This window comes from Onychostoma macrolepis, chromosome 13 (assembly GCF_012432095.1).
Source record: "Onychostoma macrolepis isolate SWU-2019 chromosome 13, ASM1243209v1, whole genome shotgun sequence".
Lineage (NCBI taxonomy): Eukaryota > Metazoa > Chordata > Actinopteri > Cypriniformes > Cyprinidae > Onychostoma > Onychostoma macrolepis.
Genome location: NC_081167.1, coordinates 3,596,132 through 3,620,960, shown reverse-complemented (window position 1 = coordinate 3,620,960; position 24,829 = coordinate 3,596,132). Strand labels below are relative to the sequence as shown.

Genomic DNA, 24,829 nt, shown 5'->3' with positions numbered 1-24,829 from the left:
GGTTTTTGTTAAATGTGAGCCAAAATCATCACAATTAAAAGAAGCAAAGACTTAAAATACTTCAGTCTGTGTGCAATGAATTTATTTAATACACAAGTTTCACAATTTGAGTTGAATTACTGAAATAAATGAACTTTTCCACAACATTCTAATTCATTGAGATGCACCTGTATGTGTATTTGTTTAGACTAGTTATGTGTTTGTGATTTCGTTAATAAAACTTTGTGCACAATACATGAGTATTCATTTCTGATTCCCTGCTTGCAACAAAGTCAATTTAACGATTTTGATCTCGTTACATGCTCTTAGTAGTACTGTACCTTAAAAAGGTTATTTCTCTTACCCTGGAAATTAAGATTTTTTTGAATTAATAAATAATCAATACTGAGCGTTCGCTAGACGACCTGGTCAATTGATTATACCGTAAATTCTGCTTTATCAAGCTAATTCCATTAACTTATCCAAATAGTATAATTAATTATAAAGAGTTATGATTAATTATTAATATTCCCCCCTTGAGCTAATTTACTACGTGATGAATACATATGTAACTTTCTCCTTTTATGTAAAGATAACTAATCTAAAGATTAATACAAAATGCAATGATGCGTCCGTGACTCTGCACCTGTGATAAAACGTAATGCTGCATGATAAACAGAATCTCATTTTCTAAGTAAAGAAATAGCTGCATGCATACACGATGATCACCATAATCAATTATTGATAAAAATGTACGCAATGCGGAATTACGTTTTAATCTTCGGCCTGCTGTTTTTATTTTTGAACTCTATCTGCTGGAATCAACCCTTCTGTTGCCGGGATCACGACACACGTTACCACAAGATTGCTGCTGGTGTGGATCTTCCCCTCATGGCTTTAAGGTACACTGCTTGCAAACTGCTGAACCTAAAAAGGAATTATTATTTAACGAAGGACACCTATGAACTTTGCCGTAATGTCGGAATTCTTCGACCATTGCGCTACATACATTGAGCGTCAAGGCGCAAGTTTATACTTGACGCATCAGACTCCATCTCTGTGCCAGTATTTTTAACGTAAAACCAACAGGCTTCGGTGCAATAGGGTGGAATTTAACAATCTGTTAGCGCTCAAACGTGTAGAGCTCTCTCCGTCACTCCCTATGCCCCCGCATCTGGTGAAATCGGCTCTTTTTAACGTGCACTCTGTGAACAATAAGGCGCTGCTGTTATCGGATATTATCATCGAAAAAAAAAACTGGACTTGGTCTGCTTAATGGAAACATGGCACAAACAGTCTGATGGACTTGTGTTTAATGAACTTACTCCATCTGGCTACGGATTTGATTCCCCGCGACCCTCTGGCAGGGGTGGGGGACTCATTGTGTTGTATAATCAACAATTCACTATAAGTCCAGTAATCACTCCTCAGTTTAAGTCTTTTGAATGTCTTGTGCTGAGTGTCTCCGCGCCCACCTCGACTGTCATAGCCACAGTCTACAGACCTCCAAAGACTACTGAACACTTTTTAACTGAATTTGCTTATTTTCTGTCTGTTGTGTCTCAAGTTTGAAAGAACTCTTATCCCTAGGGGACTTTAACATCCACATGAACAAAAAATACTCTGTAACGACTAAGGACCTTGTGTCTTTATTGGAATGGTTTGATTTGAAGCAAAATGTGGATTGCTCCACACATATTAAGATCTTAGATGTTAGATCATCTTAGATGTGGTTATTTCAAATGGATCATTCTTGTCGCAGTTTTCCACCACGGATTTAGGATTGTCTGACCATTTTGCTATCTTTTTTAATATGGAATTGTCACATTCTAACACTTACCCTTTCCATACTGTAAATTATCGCAAATGGAAATCCATCTATCTCCCTGACTTCTCTGCTTTTATTGAGTCCTCTTTAAGTGGCTTTTCTCCATCGGACCCTCTGGAGGACAATATCTCTTTGTTGAATACTGTTCTTTTGTCTGGTTTGGACTTATTTGCACCTATGAAATCTCGTTCTGTGGCCCTTGTACGATCTGCTCCCTGGTATAATGTCGAGCTGCGCTCTAGGAAGGCAGCTTGTCGTAAGCTGGAGCATAGGTGGTGTACCTCTGGCCTGAATGTGCATCACCAAGCTTGGAAAGACCACTTACTTGAATATAAGGCAGAGATTGTATCTGTCAGGTCTCAGTATTTCTCTCAGATAATAAACAATAATCAAAAAAAAAAAAAAAAACTGTTTCATACCATTAACAAACTGCTCAAAGGTAACAGTTCCTCTAATGTACCTGCCTCAGATCAGCTTTAATAGATTTCTTGATCATTTCAGTTCCAAAACTGCCAATGCCCGCAAATTCACTACTTCTGCTGCGTCTGCTTCTGCTCTCAGTATCCCTCATTTTTCTGGCACCTTTTTCTCAAATTTTAGTTCACTTGATCTTGTCTCCCTGGGTAATGTGGTTTCACAAATGAAAGCTGCCACTTCCACAGTTGATCCCATACCCACCTGTCTGTTTAAATCATGTTTTGCCTCACTATGCCCGGTCGTCTTGAGTATAATAAATGACTCACTGAGCACGGGTGTTGTGCCTGCTGCACTCAAAATCGCTGCTGTAACACCCGTACCAAAAAAAACCCAAGGTAGACTGGGTAAACATCAATAAATTTCGTCCCATTTCCAATCTGCCCTTTTTGACTAAAAGTGCTTGAGCGAATTGTGGCCTCTCAGTTATACACTCACCTCACTTTAAATAGCACTGAAACAGCATTAGTTAATGTCACCAATGATCTGTTAATTGCTGCTGACTCCGGCTCTCTGTCAATCTTGATTTTACTCTATCTCAGCACAGCTTTTGACACTGTAGACCATTCTCTTTTACTCTCTCGGTTGTAAACTGTTTTTGGTGTTACTGACACTGCATTAAACTGGTTCAAGTCTTACCTCTCAGACTGTAGGCAGTTTGTGTCCCTGGGTGGATGCAGGTTCAATATTGGTTCAGTGCAGTTTGGTGTTCCCCAGGGTAGGGATGCAGCGATTTACCGGTTTTACGATTAACCGCGCTTTAAAACGTCACGGTTAATTAATCGTAAAGGCTCCGCTATACCGAGTGTTTCTGTTGTATGGAATGGAACTGTTGAAACATGAGCAAAACGAAAACAAAGTTACACTAGCGGTGCACCAGCTTAAAATGCCGTGCTTATCAGAGACACGGAGGCTACTAGATTAACTATGACAGAGGAACCAAACAGCGATCCTTTATTTCCACCAGAGAAATGACTGAATTCGATAGTGTGGGACCATTTTAAATTTGGGTACATCAATATTGCCGTAAAATCGCTGTTAAAGAGTGAATACATAAGGGATAATGCACAGCTAGCCAACCTGTTCTGGCTGTGCAATAAACGATTTTAATGCACGACGTGAAGGCAAGGACCACCTGACGCGACGTTCGTTAGCGAACATTCTGCCGCTTCAGAGATGAAATAGTGCAGTGAGAGAGAGCGCGGCGTGTGTGAAGCGCGCGAGTCAGCGGAGGCTCGCGGCGGAGCCAGGCGCGAGTATAAACGAGGCTTTAGCCTACCTGCATTTGCGTCACTACAAACAATGAAGATTTGAGTTTAGTTATTTAAACAGTCATTTTACCCCCTCTTTGCTGATTAATATAATGTAGCAATCCAGTATCTAAGCTATTTTATTAATGAAAGTCGCTGGGCAGCGTTGACAACACGTTTCTGTCCTCCTAAATGTTTGTGTGGGCAGCTCGATCTCGATCTCACAAACCAAAATAATAGAGATGATTTTCTCAGGCCTTATGTAAAATCAGATGAATAAAGATTATTAAAATGAATAAGTATTGATGACAGTTGATTACAATAGTTAACTTAATAGTTTAGTTTATTCCCCTCATTAGTAACAGTGTCCTCTGTGGGATAAAGTTAATATTAGTCATATATTAATAATACTTCATTAATATTGTGATTTATCATCCCTGTTATAGTATTATTCATAAGTCAATTTATTTTTCACCATCTTTCCAAGTTCTGTACCACAGATCTTAAATATAGAGGCTATAGGTTCTGCTACAAGATCAGCTGCCAATTGTAGGAAATAGGGCTCAATTTGATCAATTCCTGGTGATTTCTTTGTATCTAAATTCTCTAATGCTTTATGAACTTGTGCAGTAGTAATGGGCATAAAATTAAATGAATATGACGTGCAGTTTTGAACAAACTCAACAGTTTCCGTAGAAGTATGGACACCCAAATTAGTAGATTCGGAGGTTGAGCCAACTGATGTAAAATAATTATTACAAATATCTGCAATAACTTCTCTGCCCTTAACTTCAGTGTGATTACTGTTTAAATTATTTGGGAAATTAGATACCAGTTTAAGTACTGAAACAGACTTGACTAATTTCCAAACATTTACAGGATTATTTCAATTTATCATAGACAAATAATCACACTTTACACTTTTAATTAAATTTTGTGCACTTATTTCATAATGCTCTACAAGAAATTCAATCAGTAGAATTATTTAATTTCTTTGCCTTGGCCCATGCAGCATTCCTCTGTTTTAGAAAATTAGAAATGGTGTCATTGAACCATGGATTATATTTACCACTTATTCTAAATCGTTTAACTGGAGTATGTTTATCATATATGGATAAAAATGTTGATCTGAAATAGTCCCAGGCCAAATTAACATCTGGTATACATGAAACAACACCCAAATCACTGAAATAAATATCACATAAAAAAGCTTGTTCATTAAAATGTTTAAAGTATCTCTTATAAATAAACTGTGTTAAAAATCTAGGAGTTTTACAGTTTCTCACGCAGACAACTGCACAGTGATCACTGATATCATTACAAAAAACTCCAGATGTAGAATACCTGTGAGGAACATTAGTTAAAATTAAGTCCAATAAAGTTGATGTCCAAATCCTTTTGATTTATCAGAGTTGTTGAATTGATCAACTGTACCAAATGGAGAGAGTCACAAACCTCCTTAGAGTCAGAGAATGACGATAATCAGTCCCAATTCAGATCGCCAAGTAAAATCAATTCATGTTTAGTCAAATCATGAAGAGATTCTGCAAGTAAAGTGCATGTCTCACTTGAAGATGATGAAGGCGGACGATACCATCCAGCCACAATAATGTCAGACCTAGAAACCAAATGTAGTCTAAGCACCAGCAATTTCAAGCAATTTACTTTGCTGAATGACTGTATGCAAGAACAATTTAGATTCGATTTCACATATATTGCAACTCCCCCTCCTTTTGTTGCATGATCAGATCTGAAGACATAAGCATTAATGCTAATCATATTTATGACAGATGCTTTTAACCATGTCTCAGTGAAGACTATTATGTCTGCATCAGTCGTATCTGCCCAAATTCTTAAGGAATCCATTTTATTTATCAGGCTACGCATATTCAGATGAAGGAACCGTAATCCATTTGAAGATTTAAGTTCATCGGGGGTTTGAAGTTGGGCTAACGCTGGGCTAGGGCGTGGTTATCTCATGATCGCTCTCGTTGCTATCAGCAATTTCCATCTAGGCATGTGATGGTATCAAAATTTCATGTTGCTATAATTGCTAAAGATTTTATCAAGTTATACAGTATTATCATGATATTGAAATAAGTTGCAAAAATGTTTTCATAATACAGTATAACAGGTTTAATACCTTTTTTCTTATAACAAAAAGAACTGAACATTTAAATACAATAAAGCAATACATACAAACGAATGCTTGAAACATTAAAGCGCAAAAGAATTATAAAGAACAATAATAATAATTAATAATAACAACACATTACAATAAGTAATAGTTAACCTTAGTTAATGCACTAAGCAATGTTTACATATATTAGCTAGCATGCTAGCAGCTTTCTGCACATTCAAAACGGAGGCGATTTCACCCTAGCACTTCTCTTTGTCCTTACAGTTGTGATATGTTTGACACTTTAATACAGTGTTACTACAAAACTTCAAGAAGCAGTTTCCTCCATCTCCACTACAACGGAGCTGTGCAGCAGCTGTTTTGCGGTCACGCATTGGCTATTTTGAAAGTACTGACGTAATAATATACAGTGCTGCTTACTAATATTGGCACCCTTGGTAAATATGAGCAAAGGTGGCTGTGAAAATAAATCTGCATTGTTTATCCTTTTGATCTTTCATTCAAAAAAATTTACTAAATTATAACCTTTCATTGAAGTAAAACAATTGAAAGTGGGGGGAAACTCACATTATGAAATAAATGTTTTTCTCTAGTTCACGTTAGCCACAGTTATTGGCACGCAATTATTGCAACGTCTTTTTCCCAAGATAACAGTTCTGAGTTTTCTCCTATAATGTCTGATGAATTTGGAGAACACCTGACAAGAGATCAGACCATACCTTCATACAAAATATCTCCAGATGCTTCAGAATCACAGCTCCATGTTACTACTACTCTTCAGTTCACCCCACTCATTTTCTACAGGGTTCAGATCAAAAGACTGGGACGGATATGGCAAAAGCTTCATTTTGTGCACAGTGATACATTTTTGGGTTGATTTTGATGTTTGTTCTGGATCATCGTCTTGATGGAAGATCCAAACATGGTCCATTATACGATTTCTTACAGAGGCAGTCAGGTTTAGATTTTTTTATCTGTTGGTACATCAGAACTATATTCTTTGGTTTTACTCCTTGTGATAGATGATTAAGGGAATTTGGCCTTTGTGTCCCTCATATTTATAATCTTGTGGAACAGGAAGTCATGGCTGGACAATTTCATGTTCATAATCACCCTGGTGTGCTAAAAACAAAATGTAAATATGAATAGAAATATACTGCAAATATATTTTACTCATAAGAATTTCTAGGGTTGCCAATAATGGTAGCCAACATGCATTGGAGAAAAACATTTTTCATAATGTGAGTTTCCCCCCACTTTAAATTGTTTTACTTCAATGAAAGTTCAGAATTTTGTGGATTTTTTAAATGAAAGATCAAAAAGATAAATGATGCAGATTTACTTTCACTTTGCTCATATTTACCAAGGGTGCCAATATTAGTGAGCAGCACTGTAGCCGTCACCATCCCAATTTAAATCCTAAATATCAAACATGTTTGATATTAATCAGGGCTGCCCCGATTTGTGTGCGAGCAGATCAGGAGTTGCAAAGTTTAATCTGTGAACACCTCACATCACCAGATAATCCGTGCCGAACATCGGGTCCGATTGAGGTGCTCGACAAGATTTTTGCCCCAATTCTAGGGAGGGGAAAATCGGGGCTAAATCGGGCTAAAACTCCTGTAGTGTGAGCCTGGCTTAAAGGGATGGTTGATTGCAATTTCACTTTTTTAACGTTAGTTAGTGTTGTTGCTGTTTGAGCATAAACGATATCTGCAAAGTTGCAGCGCTGAAAGTTCAATGCAAACAGAGATATCGTCTTTTAAAATTCTGGAAGTTTAATGCCTACAAAAACGGCTGGTAAGGGACTACAACGAACTACTTCCCGGGTCTGATACGTCACAGACCCAGATAAACCCCGCCCTCGGGAACATGTAAAGAAGGGGGTGAGGCCATGCTGTGCTGCATTAGTGGAAGTGCCTTAGCATGGTTCAAATCGTACTTATCTGACCGCCATTAGTTCGTACCAGTGAATGAAGAGGTATCATATCGATCACAAGTGCAGTATGGAGTACCATAAGGCTCAGTACTAGGGCCTTTACTTTTCACACTTTACATGTTACCCTTGGGAGATATTATCAGGAGACATGGTGTTAGCATTCACTGTTATGCTGATGATACTCAGCTCAATATTTCTTCACGGCCCGGTGAAACACACCAAATTGAGAAACTAACGGAATGCATAGTCGATATAAAAAAAACTGGATGACGAGTAATTTTTTACTGCTAAATTGTGAAAAATCAGAGGTGTTAATTATCGGACCTAAAAACCCCACATGTAATAACCTAGAACATTATCTAACACTTGATGGCTGCTCTGTCAATTCTTCTTCATCAGTCAGGAACCTAGGTGTGCTGTTTGATAGCAATCTTTCATTTGAAAGCCATGTTTCTAGCATCTGTAAAACTGCGTTTTTTCATCTCAAAAACATATCTAAATTGCGACCTATGCTCTCAACCTCAAATGCAGAAATGTTAATTCATGTGTTTATGACCTCAAGGTTAGACTATTGTAATGCTTTATTGGGTGGTTGTTCTGCACGCTTGATCAACAAACTACAGTTGGTCCAAAATGCAGCAGCTAGAGTCCTTACTAGAACCAGGAAATATGACCATATTAGCCCGGTTCTGTCAACACTGCACTGGCTGCCTATCAAACATCGGATAGATTTAAAAATCTTGTTAATTACTTATAAAGCCCTGAATGGTTTAGCTCCTCAGTACTTGAGCGAGCTCTTATCACACTATAGTCCTCCACGTCCACTGCGTTCTCAAAACTCTGGCCGTTTGATAATACCTAGAATATCAAAATCGACTGCGGGCGGCAGATCCTTTTCCTATTTAGCACCCAAACTCTGGAACAATCTACCTAACACTGTTCGGGAGGCAGACACACTCTGTCAGTTTAAATCTAGATTAAAGACCCATCTCTTTAGCCTGGCTTACACACAACACACTAATACGCTTCTATTATTCAAATCCGTTAAAGGATTGTTAGGCTGCATTAATTAGATCAACCGGAACTGGGAACACTCCCCATAACACACGATGCATGGATCGCGGAAGCGGGGGGGCCTCCCGGGTAACTTTTGAGGTCTGGTACAAATTATGACATACAAAAATAAATAGGCTACAGGCTCATATGGATTACTCGTTAAATGATCGCGATCTCGATTCAAACACACTCAATCTTATTGCTATGTCGATGAGACCATGTCTATTAAACCATTAAAATCACAATAAAATCTGAATATTTAAACCTGCTTTCGCGCAGCCGCTGATCCAGAGAGAGCAGCGCTCATCATAAACTTTATGTTTGAAACAGCTTTACAAACAGTCTACACAGTAGGCTACATTTCTGTGTTGCAAACATTAAATAATAATGAAAGTATTGGGATAAAAGTTTATAGTCCGGATATAGACTCTGATGTTGCGGCAGCCGCGTTCAAAATGAGAAACTGACTTTTGGAACTGATGTTATGCTTCAAATGATTGTAATGGGCGGCACTAGGGAAGGGCTAGCAGGTGCTCCAGCACCCCTAAAAAGACCAAAGCACCCCCATAGTTTAAGAAAGATTAAATAATACAAAAACATTTGTCTACTTACACATGCATAACTCATGCAATGGAATACTGCGTGACGTGATTTGCAGTCGCACATTTCGTAATGTCACAGCATTTTAAAAAATGGATCGGTTCCTTGTGCCAAGTAGGCCAGGCCAGCCCCCGACTATGGATTTTTCTAGTAAACTAGTCTAACGTTTATATTACGGTAAATAGATTAATATAATAAGCTACTAAACCATCTTTTAATAAGCATTTAGGCGTATTATAGCCTACATTCCGCGCTCAAGCGTGCGCATAAAGCTTGCTGCAAAGCACCGGCAAAAGTAATAATTATGAATGCATCGGGGAAAAAGACGACGTTTTAATTATTTATTATTAAAACTAGTGCGTTCTCAGTTAGTGTCGGCTGCAAACGCCGTCGCTGACTCTCCATCGCCACAGTAGGCTAATGGACGTGCACATTTTCATACGGACTACATAATTAGATACGTACATGACAGTGGCGGCTGCTGGTCTTTCAAAGAGGGGAAGCTCATTTTTGGCCTACATCATAAAAATTGTCCATTTATTTATACGTAAATCCTGCCCTACGTTCCTTTTCAAGAAAATGCTCTGTGACCCTGTCGTACCAACTAGGCGTCTTTTCCAGTGATGCTAGCCTAGCCTACTGTATGAATGAATGAATGAACAAACAATCTAAAAAAAAGATATTAAACTCGACGGAGGAAATGTGGGAATTAGGTTAAACTGAAACAAGGAATGTGGTGTAGGTTGTCATGATACCATAAAAATGTCTTACAATACTATACCAGCTTAATTTATAATTCAATTCTACAAAATGAATCAAAATTTAATAAATAAATAGATGTAAGTGAAAACAGACAATATTATTCTCTGAATACTTAATGTGAATGAATGGCTGGCTATTGTTATCCATGAAATGATCTAAACAAAACTCATCTTAGCACTGCACAGAAGCTGCATGAAGTGACATTTAGATGTGGCATTTATTCATTTAGACTGTATTTATAATTGCATAAATGATGTTATGAGATTAATGTTTTAAATACTAAATTCTGAATATAGAAGTATGTTGGAAAATAATGTAATAGGCTATGCCTACTTTTAGACGGGAAACTTAAAAACGGCCAGGTGGCAGAAGTTCGTGATTGAATCACTGAGTCATTCAAATGATTCTTTCAAAACGGCTGAATCCTTCAGGAAATAACTAAAAATATAATAAAATACCTAACTATATAACACTATTATTGTTAGAAATTGCAACAAAATAAAAAATAGAAATATAAACTTTTGAACTGCGGGTTTCGTCTGGCCAGGGGAGAATTGGCCCCCCGACTGAGCCTGGTTTCTCCCAATGTTTTTTTCTCCATTCTGTCACAGAGGGAGTTTTGGTTCCATTACGATTCTAATGGATTCACAAGTTTCAAAATTAATGCACTAAAACAGCCGTTCTTAATACTGTTCCTCGCGTCGCCCTGCTCTGCATCTCTCTCTCTTTCTCATTCAAATCATCAGATCAGCTCCAACAACCTGTTCCAATTATACATTTTCACATAGCAATGAGAAGCGTTATACATAGACGCGTGTGCGGTTGCTGTACTGTATTAAAGATTTAATCAGAATAAAACCGTATAATAAAAGCTAACATGAGCAGTAGCATAATAACAGTGTATCTAAAAGTATGAGACAACAAACAAACAAACATACCATTAAGAGCTGTGCTTGCACAGGTTCTGCGCGATCCTCTTCACTAATATCCTCTGCATCTCAATCGGGCTCAAATTGATAAGCAATATAGACGACGCCATTGTTTACAATACAACCGGAGCACATGCCGCTGAGCTGAGGGGCGGGACATTTAGATGCACGCTCGGCGGTTTAGTGAATCACAACACACTGAGCCAGCTAACCAATCTGAGCCCATCACGTATTTCTGAGGGAGTGGCTTCATAAAAACAAGAAATAATCGAGGCGTTTGTCAGAGAAGCAGAGGCGGCGCCAGAGAATTTTGAACGCAGGTGCTGAGGGGGTGACGGGGAGCTGGGCAATTAATAGTAAATATGACCAAAACATGTTGTTGTTATTATTTTTTATATGAATAATAAAATCGCTATATAGGCGCATTTCAAATGTTTATGAGGAGTGGGAGTATTATCGCGCTTAGCCTACTGTATGACATGGGGGGTTCACACCGAACGAACGACAGTCGCAGATCAGATTTAATTTATCACGTGAGGAGAGTGAGTTGAGCTGACTGACAAGAAGAGTGAGGTGAGACACACAAGAGAATGGCAGAAGAGTTTCAAAACGAAATGTAAAGGCTCCTGTTTTAAAAATATTTAGGATTTTGGAAAAGCCCGTTGACCTGCCATTTAGCCTAATATTGGAAGTTTTTTATTTATTTATTAACGTTCGTTTCTCATTTATTTGGTTCCACAGTATTTGCTGATTTTTATTTTATTTAAACTGTGTGATTTCCCCACCCCCATTATTTTACATCAAGGTGTATTCAGTCCGTGCCTCCAAACTTTCTTAATCGTTTTGCTAATTCTATGTTTTATAATTATTTGTTACTCAGTCTTTACTGATTTTCAGTTTTGTATACCTATTTAAAATTTGGAAATTATTTGTTATTTTATTTTAGGCATATAGCATGGCGTATTTTTATTCGTTTTGTTAATAAAAGTTATGTTCTACGTTGTATTTTGTTGCTTGAATTGAATTTACTGCTAATTTAAAAGTGAAAGTAAAAGGAGCACTGTGCTTTTACAAGCTATTTAAGCAAAGGACAGTGGGAAAACTCGAACAAACTAAAAACAAATAACTGCTTGATGCCGAATTGCCGCAAATTTGAAAGTGAAAGTAAAATGTGCATGGAGCTTTTACAATTTATTTAAAACTGAATAAAAGTCAGGAAAAGAGGGAAAACTGAAACTCAAACGAGTCAGGCATATAATGGCTTTCGGCAACTTCATCTTTCCAGCCGACACTGACTGAGCAAGCACTTAATAAATAATTAAAATGTCCTTTTTCCCTGATGCATTCATAATCATTACTTTAGCCGGTGCTTTGCGGCAAGCTTTATGTGTGCGCTTGAGCGCGGAATAGGCTATAATACGCCTAAATGCCTATATTAAAGGATGGTTTAGGTTATTATACAAATCAATTTAATATAAATGTGCAACTAGTTGACTAGAAAAATCTTTAGTCGGGGGCAGGCCTACTTGGCACAACTGAACCGATCCATTTTTAAAATAAAATGCTGACATTATGTGTGACTGCAAATCACGTCACGTTGTAGCCTATTGCATTGTAGTAGTTATGCATGAGTCAAATGTTTTTATTTTATTTCATTTTTTATGGGGGTGCTTTGGTTTTTCTTGGGGGTGCTGGAGCACCTGCTAGCCCCTCCCTAGCACCGCCCATGCAGAGAAGGTACAGAGCGGTGTGGAATAAAGGTAAATTATATGAAAAATAATGCGTTTTTAAAAAAACGAAGCATGAACACATGTTAGACTGCACCCCATAAACACAATCAAGCCTAGAAAAAAAACAGCAAACCACCCCTTTAAGTGAATGAAAACATATATATAAAAATATATAAAAAATATATACCGGTTCATATTTACAGCTCTGCGTGTTTGCTGCGTAAAACCATCAGTCGATTTTCGCGTTGGACTGAATGAAAATGCTGATTCATTCTTTGCAACTAGGTGCTGCTTTTGGAGATGTAAAAATAGCTGTTTCCCCGGTAACGGCTGTACACAAAGCAGCCCACAAATGCTGCTTTATCAGGCATTACAGGCATGATGAAATGAAAATGAAATTGACCAATTGGACCAATCACCGCAGATTAGAGTCACGCAAAGGAGGGGTTTGGAAAAATGAATCGTTGAGTGAATCGTTTGGGAGTCATTGAGCAAATAAGGTAAAAATAAATGCATATTATAAGACAATGAAACTGTTTTTTGACCTTGTATGCATGTCAACCTGTTGTTGGGCACTCCCAAAACCAAAATATGAATCTTTCATAACATAACAGGGGCACTTTAAAATCTTTGGATGGAAATATAGCTAATGACTGCTATATGTAGTGCAACACCTTACACAAACTCAACTGTTAATGGAAAAATGAATGCATGCATTACAGTTCAGTCTTTTTCCATCATGTTTCAGGGCTCTAGACAAAAAAATCGAGTAAGGAGCCATTGGCTCTATAAGAAAAAACTTAGGCGCCAAATTATTTTTTTAGGTGCCACAGAATAAACATTTTATTTATTGTTTTTTTTTTAACATTTTGACATTTCAATCATACAGTCATGTGTTTGTCTACTCTTTTCTTGACTTTATCAGCATTTTAATCCATCTTGTAGATGACCTGGGAACTAAGGTTCACTTAAAGTGGGAACTAAACGTCTTTTCCAACTTGAAATATACAGTCACAAAGAATTGTTTAATACACAGAATCTGTACCGATATCATGGACCATAAGAACTTAAGTAATTGCGATTTAATAAGGACTTTAATAAGTTGGTCCAACTTAAAATAAAACGTGAACAACATATTTTCAAACTGTTATTTGTCAGTGTAACTCCGAATTGTCAAGTTCACTTAATGTATTTCTTTAATTATGCATTAAGTTGGCGCTTTAGGAGCAAATATAGCGGCTTCTCTGAGATGGGTATAAACGGAGGTTGGAGCCAGCTCCAAATGGGCGGGACTTGTTAATATTCCCTACACCAAACTCATATTTATTCAATGACATCATTGCATTTTGAAGTTTAATCCAGCTATATCACGGTTCTTGTCTTTCCATCCCCAACTGTAAGACCTCTTGAAATTATAATTAAGACTTTTCTAAAGTAAATTGAGAGGTTTTTAAGGACCCACAGTATTTAAGTTAGCCCGTTGGGCAGGGCAGTGATGCATTTTGGTAGCCCAACTGGAAAACGCAAATGCCCCGCGATTTTGCGAGCCCTGGGTTTCCTGGGAAAAGTCAACTGATCACTTTTTAGTGTTAGTTTGGGTTCCTCCTCAATGCATCCTATAGAAATGTTGTCAAATCTCTCACACATCCAGTCGGTTTTTGCATTTTTTATCATGTAGACAACAGGTTAAAGGTGCTGTATGTAGGATTTTGACTCTACTAAAGCATAAAAATACCATAATACGTTTGCAGATATTTAAGAAACATGCTAAATTAACATACTTGTTTATCTGAAAAACAATGCTACAGTCAGTTCTCCTCCTTTGAAAATGTGCATTCCGGCCTGGAATATCTGTTTGTGTTATGGTTTGTGAAACCCGCCCACTGCCAGTTTACCCAATTGTATTTCGGCACCGCGGGTTGCCAGTTGGTGGAAAACACAGCGTATTTAATTGTATTCATCCTCATGTGCGCTCGTTCCTGTTGGTGTCGTTAATCTGGCAACCTGCGTGTGCGTCAAGTCTGAGGAGGAGGGGCCGGGTGAAAAAAAACGTCTCCAATATTTAGAATTTGGACTGCAATACCTAGTTCAACCACTCGGTGTCAAACCTACATACAGCACCTTTAAGTAAAAATATTAATATGCAAGAGCGAATAAATATAGCAAAATGCTACTCTTTATAATTATTTTTCTAGCTGACTGATGAGCTTACGGATGGCCAGTGGTTAGGTATTGTTACGTGGCATTGTTTACAAGCTTTACAAGATTTCCACAGTTTGACACAGAATGAGCGATTACATGAGACATTTCAATAAGTGTAGGCTCTCTTATAAAATAGCCTACCTTTTGATATTAATTCACATTCATTTCATACTATAATAGAGAAAGATATAATGTGTTCACTTGCCGCTTGAACTGAGGCGCTAAAGCGATTGCACCTGCCGCATTAAAGAGTGCCAAAACCGTATTTATTTTATGAATTTTGTTATGAATTTGGCAGAATGTTAAAGCTGATACTTTGTTTATTAAAAAGTAATAAAGCACAAAGCTTATTATGATTACTGGACGGCAAGTGCGCTGCAAACAGGCTAATATGAAGTTCCAGGGCTTAAAGTGAAAAAAAAATCCTGAGCCTGAACTTTCTGTGGCTCAACCAGGACTTTTACCAAGCCAGTTATTTCTATTAACCAATTCTATGAGCAACAGCACAGTCATATTTTCAACGCATTAACAACTATTGTGCCAAAATAATTGAAACTTTTGCAGTACTAGGCTTACTGTGTCAAGAAAATAACATAACATGAATGTTTGTGCCAAAATTTATTGAATTGCTAACTTTGAAACATGTTAATGACATAAAGTGCATTTACCATTGGTTTCTTTGTAATGTGCAAACAGCGTAAAGTGCACTCAACATTGCTCACTCTGAAATAAGCAAACATTCTTAGGTGCTTTTACCAAAACAGAAAACTTTGCCAACTTAAATAGAAATTTGTTAGAGAACATAAAAAACACAAAAGTGCATCAAACCAATAAATGTATAGATGTTAGAAAACTACTGTAGTGTAATACTGTACTGTATTACAATCTTAGTGCAACTCAAAAGGCTATTTATCATTCTAAATCTAATTTTTCTTCTGTTTTTTTGTCGTTTCTGGGCTATAAATGAAGTCTTTTAAGCGATCTAAGCATCTTCTTTTCAAAGTTTGGACAGAAAGTACTTCTGTTGAATAGGTCATGGCTGCTTTGGCTGCAGAGGAGCTGGCTTTGGGCTCAGAGGAGCTGGCTATCCATAGCGTGTGTTCAAGCTAACTGACTGCGAACTGGTTCACTTCCTGCACAAGACCCGCCCTCCTCTCTAGCAATTGGCTAAGACAACCTAATATCATGCTCCCATTGGCTGTGACAGCTGTGCCCGCTGACTCTTGAATCAAGGTGGTAGGTTGAAGGGGACCGGTATGTTATTCAAGTCAGATTAGTGCCTGTTCACATATCGCGTCATTTGCGCGCTCAAGTTCGTTATTTCAAATGTAGCCGTGCGGTATGCGCGCTCATAATGGAAGCGACGCGCTCGTTTTTTCCAAGCGCGTCTGCGCCGAAAGTGCCTCCGACTGTAATTTGCAGCCTGATAAATACATTTTGTCTGCACCGGAGGCCGGACCTGCCCTCAAGCCGGAAATACCCCCGGCCGGACTACTTTAAGCCCTGAGTTCACACATTTGCAGAACTCAGCATATAGACTAAAGATCTTGATAACAAGAAGCCATATTAGTAATGATTATAAACGAGAATTGTTAACGATATTGCCAATATCCACACAGCTGACAGCTTTACCTGTTGAAGTTTGTTCAAGTTGTGCATGAAAAAGGCACTGCTTTTCTGCACTTTCACTTTGCACGTCTCTGTCATTTTGATCTCTCGTGCTGCACAACTGAACTGCATTTAGCAGACATTTCGGCAGAGAAAACTTTTTTTCCATTAAAACTTTGATGCATAGTCTCAGTTTAATACGTGGACATAAAAGGTGTGATCGCAAAACAATCAGGAAAAAAACCTTGGCGACCTCAGCAAAAACTTAACTCGCAAATTAATATTTTTGGTTGCAAATGTGACCATTTTAGTCGCAGTTTGGAGCCCTGTGTTTGGTCTCTATTTGTTTGTAATATTGCCAAACATTTTCTAGTGGTGGTTTGGAAAGTGAGAAAGGCATTGGTAAACTTTAAAGACACTTTAAACACTTCTAACTGTGCGATTTATGCAAATGAACTCTACAGGAGAAAGATGGGTGGGCCACAATGTGTGTGCCCCCTCTGATGTCAGCAGCCAATCACAGCACTGAAACAGAAGTGCCAAATTTCAATCTCCTCCTCAACAGAAAGGGATAAATGTACCCTTTCAACAGACAATCCTTGTTCTGAGCCTCAGTCCTTCAAGGGGAGAGACAATAGCAGATACACTCATTCCGGCCTGTTTCCGAGTTTCTGACCAGTGTGGTATGAGGCAATAGCAGATCACCAACGTTCTGAGTCTCCGGCCTGTGAAGGTGACAGATACATTCAGGTTCTGAGTTTCTGGCCCGTGAAGGAGAGACATCAAGACACAGCCAGTGAAAGTAGTCACCGCCACCGGACTGCTCACTTGTCCACAGGGAAATGAAAATATCACTTATCCAAACCTCTTTCAGAGACTGTGGCATTATTATTTTATATTATCAGTATAAGAGTTTCTAATTACTGTACATAGCTGATGTACAGATGATTCACTTATTTGCTTGATGCGTAATAAGGTTCTTCACCTTATTACTTTCAGAAAAGCAACAGTTTATCTTCCCATAAGATAATGTAACTCTACCATAGCAAAACACAATGTAATCACTTGCATTTTATGAATCTTATGCACTTTATGCCTTTTTCATTAATGGTATTGATTTAGTAGTTGTCGATTACTCTCGTCTATCTTTCAGTAATACAATTTATTTTATTTGACTTGTGTTTTCCTTGTGTTGGTAATACACTAAGAGGCTCTACAAGTTAGATATCCCACCAATCTTTCACATTTAATGTACTCATAACTGCAACTTAACTAAGCTCTACTAAGGTGGTATGATTTCAATCTAGACTTAAAAGCATCCACAGACGAGGAAGATTTAATATGCATTGGAAGAGGGTTCTATAATCGAGGAGCAGCCACTGAGAAAGCCCTATAACCCTTTGATTTTAATCTCATTTTAGGAACATGAGGAATCATCTGATTCGAAGATCTCATGTTTCTTGTATTTTGATAAGGAATCAAAAGGTCAACAATATATTTTGGGGCAATGTCATGCAACACTTTAAAAACCATCAACAAACCTTAAATTCAATTCTAAATTTTACAGGCAACCAGTGGAAAGAAACCAAGACTGCAGTTTCTCTTTCTCTCTCTGTGCGAGTCAAAAGTCTGGCAGTAGCATTTTGTACTAATTGAAGACGAGATTATTGACCCCTTGAAATACCTATATATACAGCATTACAGTAATCAATGCGTGATGATACAAAAGGCATGAATAATAGTCTCCAGGTCCCTAAAAGAGAGAATTGATTTCAGTTTAGAAATAATGATTAGAGTTGATACAAGGCAGCATTCACAACACTAGTAACCTGTTAAAGCTGAATCCATTATAACACCCAAATTCTTGACATTATCTTCATAGAAGCCAACCTACACAATTTCCTTGGAAACAGAAGGTCCGAAGACAACACACTCAGTCTTATTAGTATTAAGATCAAGAAAATTGCTTGCCAACCAGGCTCTTATCTCACCTAAACACTGAGCAAGTCCATCAAGGGATTGAGAGCCATTTGGATCCATTGGAACATGAGCAAAACGAAAACAAAGTTACACTAGCGGTGCTTATCAGAGACACGGAGGCTACTAGCTAGATTAACTATGACAGAGGAACCAAACAGCGATCCTTTATTTCCACCAGAGAAATGACTGAATTCGATAGTGTGGGACCATTTTAAATTTGGGTACATCAATATTGCCGTAAAAATCGCTGTTAAAGAGTGAATACATAAGGGATAATGCACAGCTAGCCAACCTGTTCTGGCTGTGCAATAAACGATTTTAATGCACGACTTGAAGGCAAGGACCACCTGACGCGACGTTCGTTAGCTCGAAAATTTTGCCGCTTCAGAGATGAAATAGTGCAGTGAGAGAGAGCGCGAGCGCGTGTGTGAAGCGCGCGCAGTCAGCGGAGGCTCGCGGCGAGCCAGGCGCGAGTATAAACGAGGCTTTAGCCTACCTGCATCTGCGTCACTACAAACAATGAAGATTTGAGTTTAGTTATTTAAACAGTCATTTTACCCCCTCTTTGCTGATTAATATAATGTAGCGATCCAGTATCTAAGCTATTTTATTAATGAAAGTCGCTGGGCAGCGTTGACAACACGTTTCTGTCCTCCTAAATGTTTGTGGGCAGCTCGATCTCGATCTCACAAACCAAAATAATAGAGATGATTTTCTCAGGCCTTATGTAAAATCAGATGAATAAAGATTATTAAAATGAATAAGTATTGATGACAGTTGATTACAATAATAGTTTAGTTTATTCCCCTCATTAGTAACAGTGTCCTCTGTGGGATAAATAAAGTTAATATTAGTCATATATTAATAATACTTCATTAATATTGTGATTTATCATCCCTGTTATAGTATTATTCATAAGTCAATTTATTTTTCACCATCTTTCCAAGTTCTGTACCTCAGGTCCAAAAGAAATGTAGAAAGAATGAAATGAAAACACCAAATACATTTGTTATTTTCAAAAGGGAAATACTGACATGGGTGTTTACAGAGCAGAGGTCACCTTTTTTAATTCCAATAGGAGAGATGGACTTTTTTTTTTTTTTTTTCTTTAGTATTATTATTTTGTGCTGTATTATTGGTTACTGTGTTATTTCTGTTTCAAAAGGCAGCAATAAATAACACTTTAATATCTAAAGAGTGTTTATGTGATTTTATGTTGTGAAATGAATAAATGCATAATAATCGTAATAATCGTGAAACCGTGATTATTCCTCAGACTATAATCGTACCAACAAAATCTATAATCGTTGCATCCCTAATTGGAATATATAACTGGGTGTTGTCTGCATATAAATGACACAATGTTATATTTACGAGAAATTGAGACCAAAGGGCCCATATATAATGAAAATAAAATAGGCCCAAGTATAGACCCCTGTGGCACACCACTATGTAATTTAGCTGATATAGAACACAAATCTCCAAGGCAAAATGAGAAGATCTATCTTTTAAATATGGTTTAAACCACTCTGGCAGTACCCTTAACACTAACATCTTCCAAATGCTGCAATAAAATACCATGATCAACAGTATCAAAAGCAGCTGTGAGATCAAGTAAAATAAGGACAACTACCTTTCAAGAATCAACTGCCAATAAAATGTCATTAAAAACCTTAAGAAGGGAAGATTCTGTACTATGGAGAGACCTAAAACCTGACTACAACATATCTATAACAGCATTCATATCTAAATATGAAGCAAGCTGAGACAGAACAAACTTCTCTAAAATTTTCGATAAGAAAGGTAAATTTCAATATAGGTCAGTAATTACTTAAAACAGTACAATCTAAATTTGGTTTCTTAAGAAGTGGCTGCACTACTGCATGTTTAAAACAAGCAGGTACATGTCCAATAATTAAACTAGTATTAAAAAGAGATTGAATAGATTTACCTAAAAGATCAAAACAAATTAACAACAGCTGAGGAGGAAGAGGATCAGACGGCTGTGCAGCCGATCTAGTGTGCCTTAATATATGCTCCAACTGAGGTAAAGATATAGGTTCAAAACTACTAAATTAACTCTGATAATTTAACTCAGAATGACAGGTCGTTACTGGGATAATCTGTGACCGAAGATTATCAACTTTGTTCACAAAAAATTAGTAGCCTCTAGACAATCAGTAGGAGCAGGAAAAATCACTTTATTAATCTTATTAAATAAAATATTAGGCTTGTTTGAGTTCTTATAAATTATACAGGGCTGGGCGATATATTGAACATGATAATATTGCGTATCGCTTCAGTAAAGCCGGTTCTGTGATTAGCGGGAAATCCCCATCACCTGCTTTCAAATGGCGCGGCATTTAATACAAAGAGCCGTAGATCACTGATAAGCTACACAATATCACGTTCATTATCGCAGATGATGACAATGGCGCAGGTGATTGGCAAGACCATGGCCAGTTTGGTGGTGCTGTTCTCGCCTCAGCCGGAAAGCCCTGAAAAACAGCTCACTTTCACCCTCCATCCCTCCGAGTACCTCTGAGCAATAGAATTTCGTTTCCAGCAGGTCACGTCCTGCAAGTGCAGTGCATACCCGAATGTTTAACCGCTGTGATAGCGGACCCACATACAATAAAAAGCAAATCTCCTCTTCACACTCTTTCACATACTCACACGAATGCAAGTTTCCCGCCTTCTCTCGGTGACCTCTCATTTGCAAAAATTAACCCTCTCACCTCCCGTTTCACAGCTTGGGCAGCCATTCCGGGAATGTCGAGTTGGGTTTTAAAAACAATTCCGCAAGGTTACTCGCTTCAGTTCGCTCGCAGGCCACCCCGCTTCAGGGGCGTTATTCAAACTTCTGTTCCGGAAAACGAAACGCTCATTCTCTGGCAAAAGTTCAGATATTGCTTGAAAAAGGCACTGTGGAAATAGTGACCTCAGCTTTTTCAGCCGCTACTTCCTTGTTCCAAAAAGAGATGGCGGGCTCAGACCCATTCTGGACCTCAGACGTCTGAACCACTCGCTTATGCGCTGGTTGTTCAAGATGTTATCTATCAAACAGATCCTCGCGAACATTTGCCCCAAGGACTGGTTTTTAACAGTGGATCTGAAAGATGCATACTTTCACATTCACATAGCCCCCCACCCACCCTTCACAGACCGTTCTTGAGGTTCGCGTTCGAGGAAGAGGCCTATCAATACACAGTCCTTCCGTTTGGACTGTGTCTTGCCCCATGCACTTTCACGAAGTGCATAGATGCGGCTCTTTCATAGATGCTCGGTGAGTGGCAAAAGTATGTGAATCTCTTGGATTAGCAGTTAATTTAAAGGTGAAATTAGAGTCCATCTGTGCAGAGGTGTTTTCAGTCAGTGCAATGAATATCAAATGTCAGTACGTGACCTGCTTTATTCAAAGAGCAGGGATCTATCAAAGTCTGATCATGTTTGTGGAAGTGAATCATGTCACGAACAAAGGAGATTACTGAGGACCTTGGAAAAAGAGTTGATGCTCATCAGGCTATAAAAGTTTACAAAACCATCTCTAAAGAGTTTGGACTCCACAAATCCACAGTCAGACAGATTGTGTACAAATGGAGGAAATTCAAGACCACCGTTACCTTCCCGAGAAGTGGTCGACCAACAAAGATCACTCTAAAGCAGAACGTGTAATAGTCTGCGAGGTTGCAAAAGTTCCCAGGGTAACTTCTAAGCAACTAAAGACCTTTCTCACATTGGCTAATGTTAAATGTTCATGAGCCCACCATCAGGAGAACACTGAGCAACCATGGTGTGCATGGCAGAGTTGCAAGAAGAAAGCCACTGTTCTCCAAAAAGAAAATTGCTAGCTAAAGACCATGTGGACAAGCCAGGGGACTATTGGAGAAAGGTTTAATGGATGGATGAAACCAAAATAGAACTTACTGGTTTAAATGAGAAGGTATTATGTTCGGAGAAAAGAACACTGCATTCCAGCTTAAGAATCTTATCCCATCTGTGAAACATGGTGGTGGTAGTGTCATGGCTTGGGCCTGTTTTGCTGCATCTTGGCCAGGACAGCCTGCCATCATTGATGGAACAATAAATTCCAAATTATACCAGCAAATTCTAAAGGAAAACGTCAGGAAATCTGTTTAAGAACAGAGTCTGAAGAGAACGTGGGTCATGCAGCAAGACAACAACCCCAAGCACACAAGTCATTCCACCAAAGAATGGTTAAAGGAAAACAAAGTTAATGTTTTGGAATGGCTAAGTCAAAGTCCAGACCTTAATCCAACTAAAATGTTGTGGAAGGACCTAAGCAAGCAGTTCATAGGAGGAAACCCACCAACATCACAGAGTTTAAGTGGTTCTGCACTAAGGAATGGGCTAAAACTCCTACATGTTATTGTGCAGGACTGATCAGCATTTACAAGAAACTTTACCTTCAGTTACTGCAGCAAAAGGGGGTCACACCAGATACTGAAAGCAAAGATTCACATACTTTTGCAACGTACAGATATGCAACACTGGATAATTTTTCTCAATAAATAAATGACAAAGAAAATATTTTCTCTCTCACGTTTGATTCGGTTCTCTCTGTCTACTTTCAGGACTTATTTGAAAATCTGATGATGTTTTGGGTCATATTTGCAGAAAAATACAGAAAATTCTAAAGGGTTCACAAACTTTCAAGTAGCACTATATATACACGCCAGCTCCGCCCTTTCTGGCAGGCTAAAGCGCTATTGGTTTGTGCAGCTACACAAAGGTGAACAAATCAGGCTTCAGTACAGAGTAAAACAGGAGTTTTCCCATACACAACCCTCATTCCCTTATCTCAGGGAACCAAGGTTACATCAGTAAACGGAGCGTTTGCACACACGTTAACATACATGCTAATGTTGTAAGTGCTACTCGGACGATTTTATCAGTAACAGTAAGTTTAACAATTTACAAACTATGACTTCTCACAAGTGAGGTAACAACGGCGCTGTTCGTGAAGAAAATGAACTTAAAGTTTCACTATTAGTAACGTTAGAGACATTAGCCGAACACTTCTGAGAGACAAACAGACTCAGAGGTAATTCACATGCTCTCTCTCTCTCTCGGCTTAAGCCTCATTACTAGGTCTAAAGTGACGTTTTGGAATTAGCAACGGAGGCGATGGATGAGATGCGGAAGAAATTAATCCTACTCACAATAGCATTTTAAGTACAAAAACCCGGACAAATACCTTGAAATACATCATCTAATCGATGTCTTGAGGTGTGGCAACCGTAGTACAAGCGGAATAACTGACTCCGGGCTGTTGAATTATTAGAAAAATAATTAAATAACTCGTGGCAGCATCACCACCTAGGGTGTGCATTATTTTTCGAATAATTCAACGGCCCGGAGTCAATTATTCCTTACATATATTTCACATCCTGCCCAACAAAACAATGCATATTAAAGGCCAAATCATGTAGGCATATATTATGTGCAAAAAGGGTTCAAATCACATTACATTCTAACACTGCAATCTAAAAACAAAAATAATGCTTTTAAAGCAGAATTTAAATTCACTAAACTAAAAATTAAAATAAAAAAGCACAGACTAATTGATGAAATAAAGCTATTTTGATTACCCCATTACAGTCACTTTACAGTTAGTGTTATCATACAAATACACAAAAATACAAATACACAAAATATTTGTAAGTTTAAAATTTTACATCACATTTATTGTCCAACTATAAATTTTTTTAGTAAAATGTAACTTTTAGTCAGATTTATTGTGCTCCTATTTCATTGAGCTCTGTCTGTTTGGCGTACATCTTTTGCTGTAGTGTCAGTAGGAAATATCAGTTTACATTTCCAAACATTCATTTTGCCATTAACTGTAATAATCCAGTGAGATTTTTGTTTGCACAAGGAGTCTGACAACAGCCAGTGCTCCACACAGAGATCTGATCTTATCATCCAGTCTGTCTGGAATTACATTATTATGCATTTCTTCTAGCTTCCTTAAGCTAGCATATTTTTTCTTTGTTTATCTGTGAATCAAATTGGGAAATCTGATCAGATCACACAATTTAAAAACACTAATTACACAGTGTAGTAGTAAATGTATGACCATGATTATTTAAGGGAGGCAATTTAAAAACTAAGCATTTAAAAAAACAACAACAACAAAAAAAAAACACCCAAGACCAACATGCTCTGGTTTGTTAATCACATACTTACAGATATTGTATATGATATTAAGGTTACCTGCAGTAGATAGGTAAACAGTGGGCCCAGCAAAGGATTGAGGAGGCTGTCATAATAATCATGAGGACAGGACATCACCAGCTGCTTCATGAACAGACGTGAAAGACATTAAGGA

The 24,829-nt window shown here is 38.0% G+C and overlaps 1 protein-coding gene across 4 annotated transcripts in view; it reads right to left on the bottom strand.

Annotated features, from left to right (window-relative positions):
* Nucleotides 1-24,829, bottom strand: part of LOC131551753 (exportin-5) — a 152,718-nt gene that overhangs the window by 80,000 nt on the left and 47,889 nt on the right. For all 4 annotated transcript variants that reach the window (XM_058794855.1, XM_058794853.1, XM_058794852.1 and 1 more), the window contains one exon: nt 24,715-24,813. In XM_058794855.1, coding sequence (XP_058650838.1) covers nt 24,715-24,813 — 99 coding nt within the window. The remainder of the gene's footprint in view (nt 1-24,714; nt 24,814-24,829) is intronic.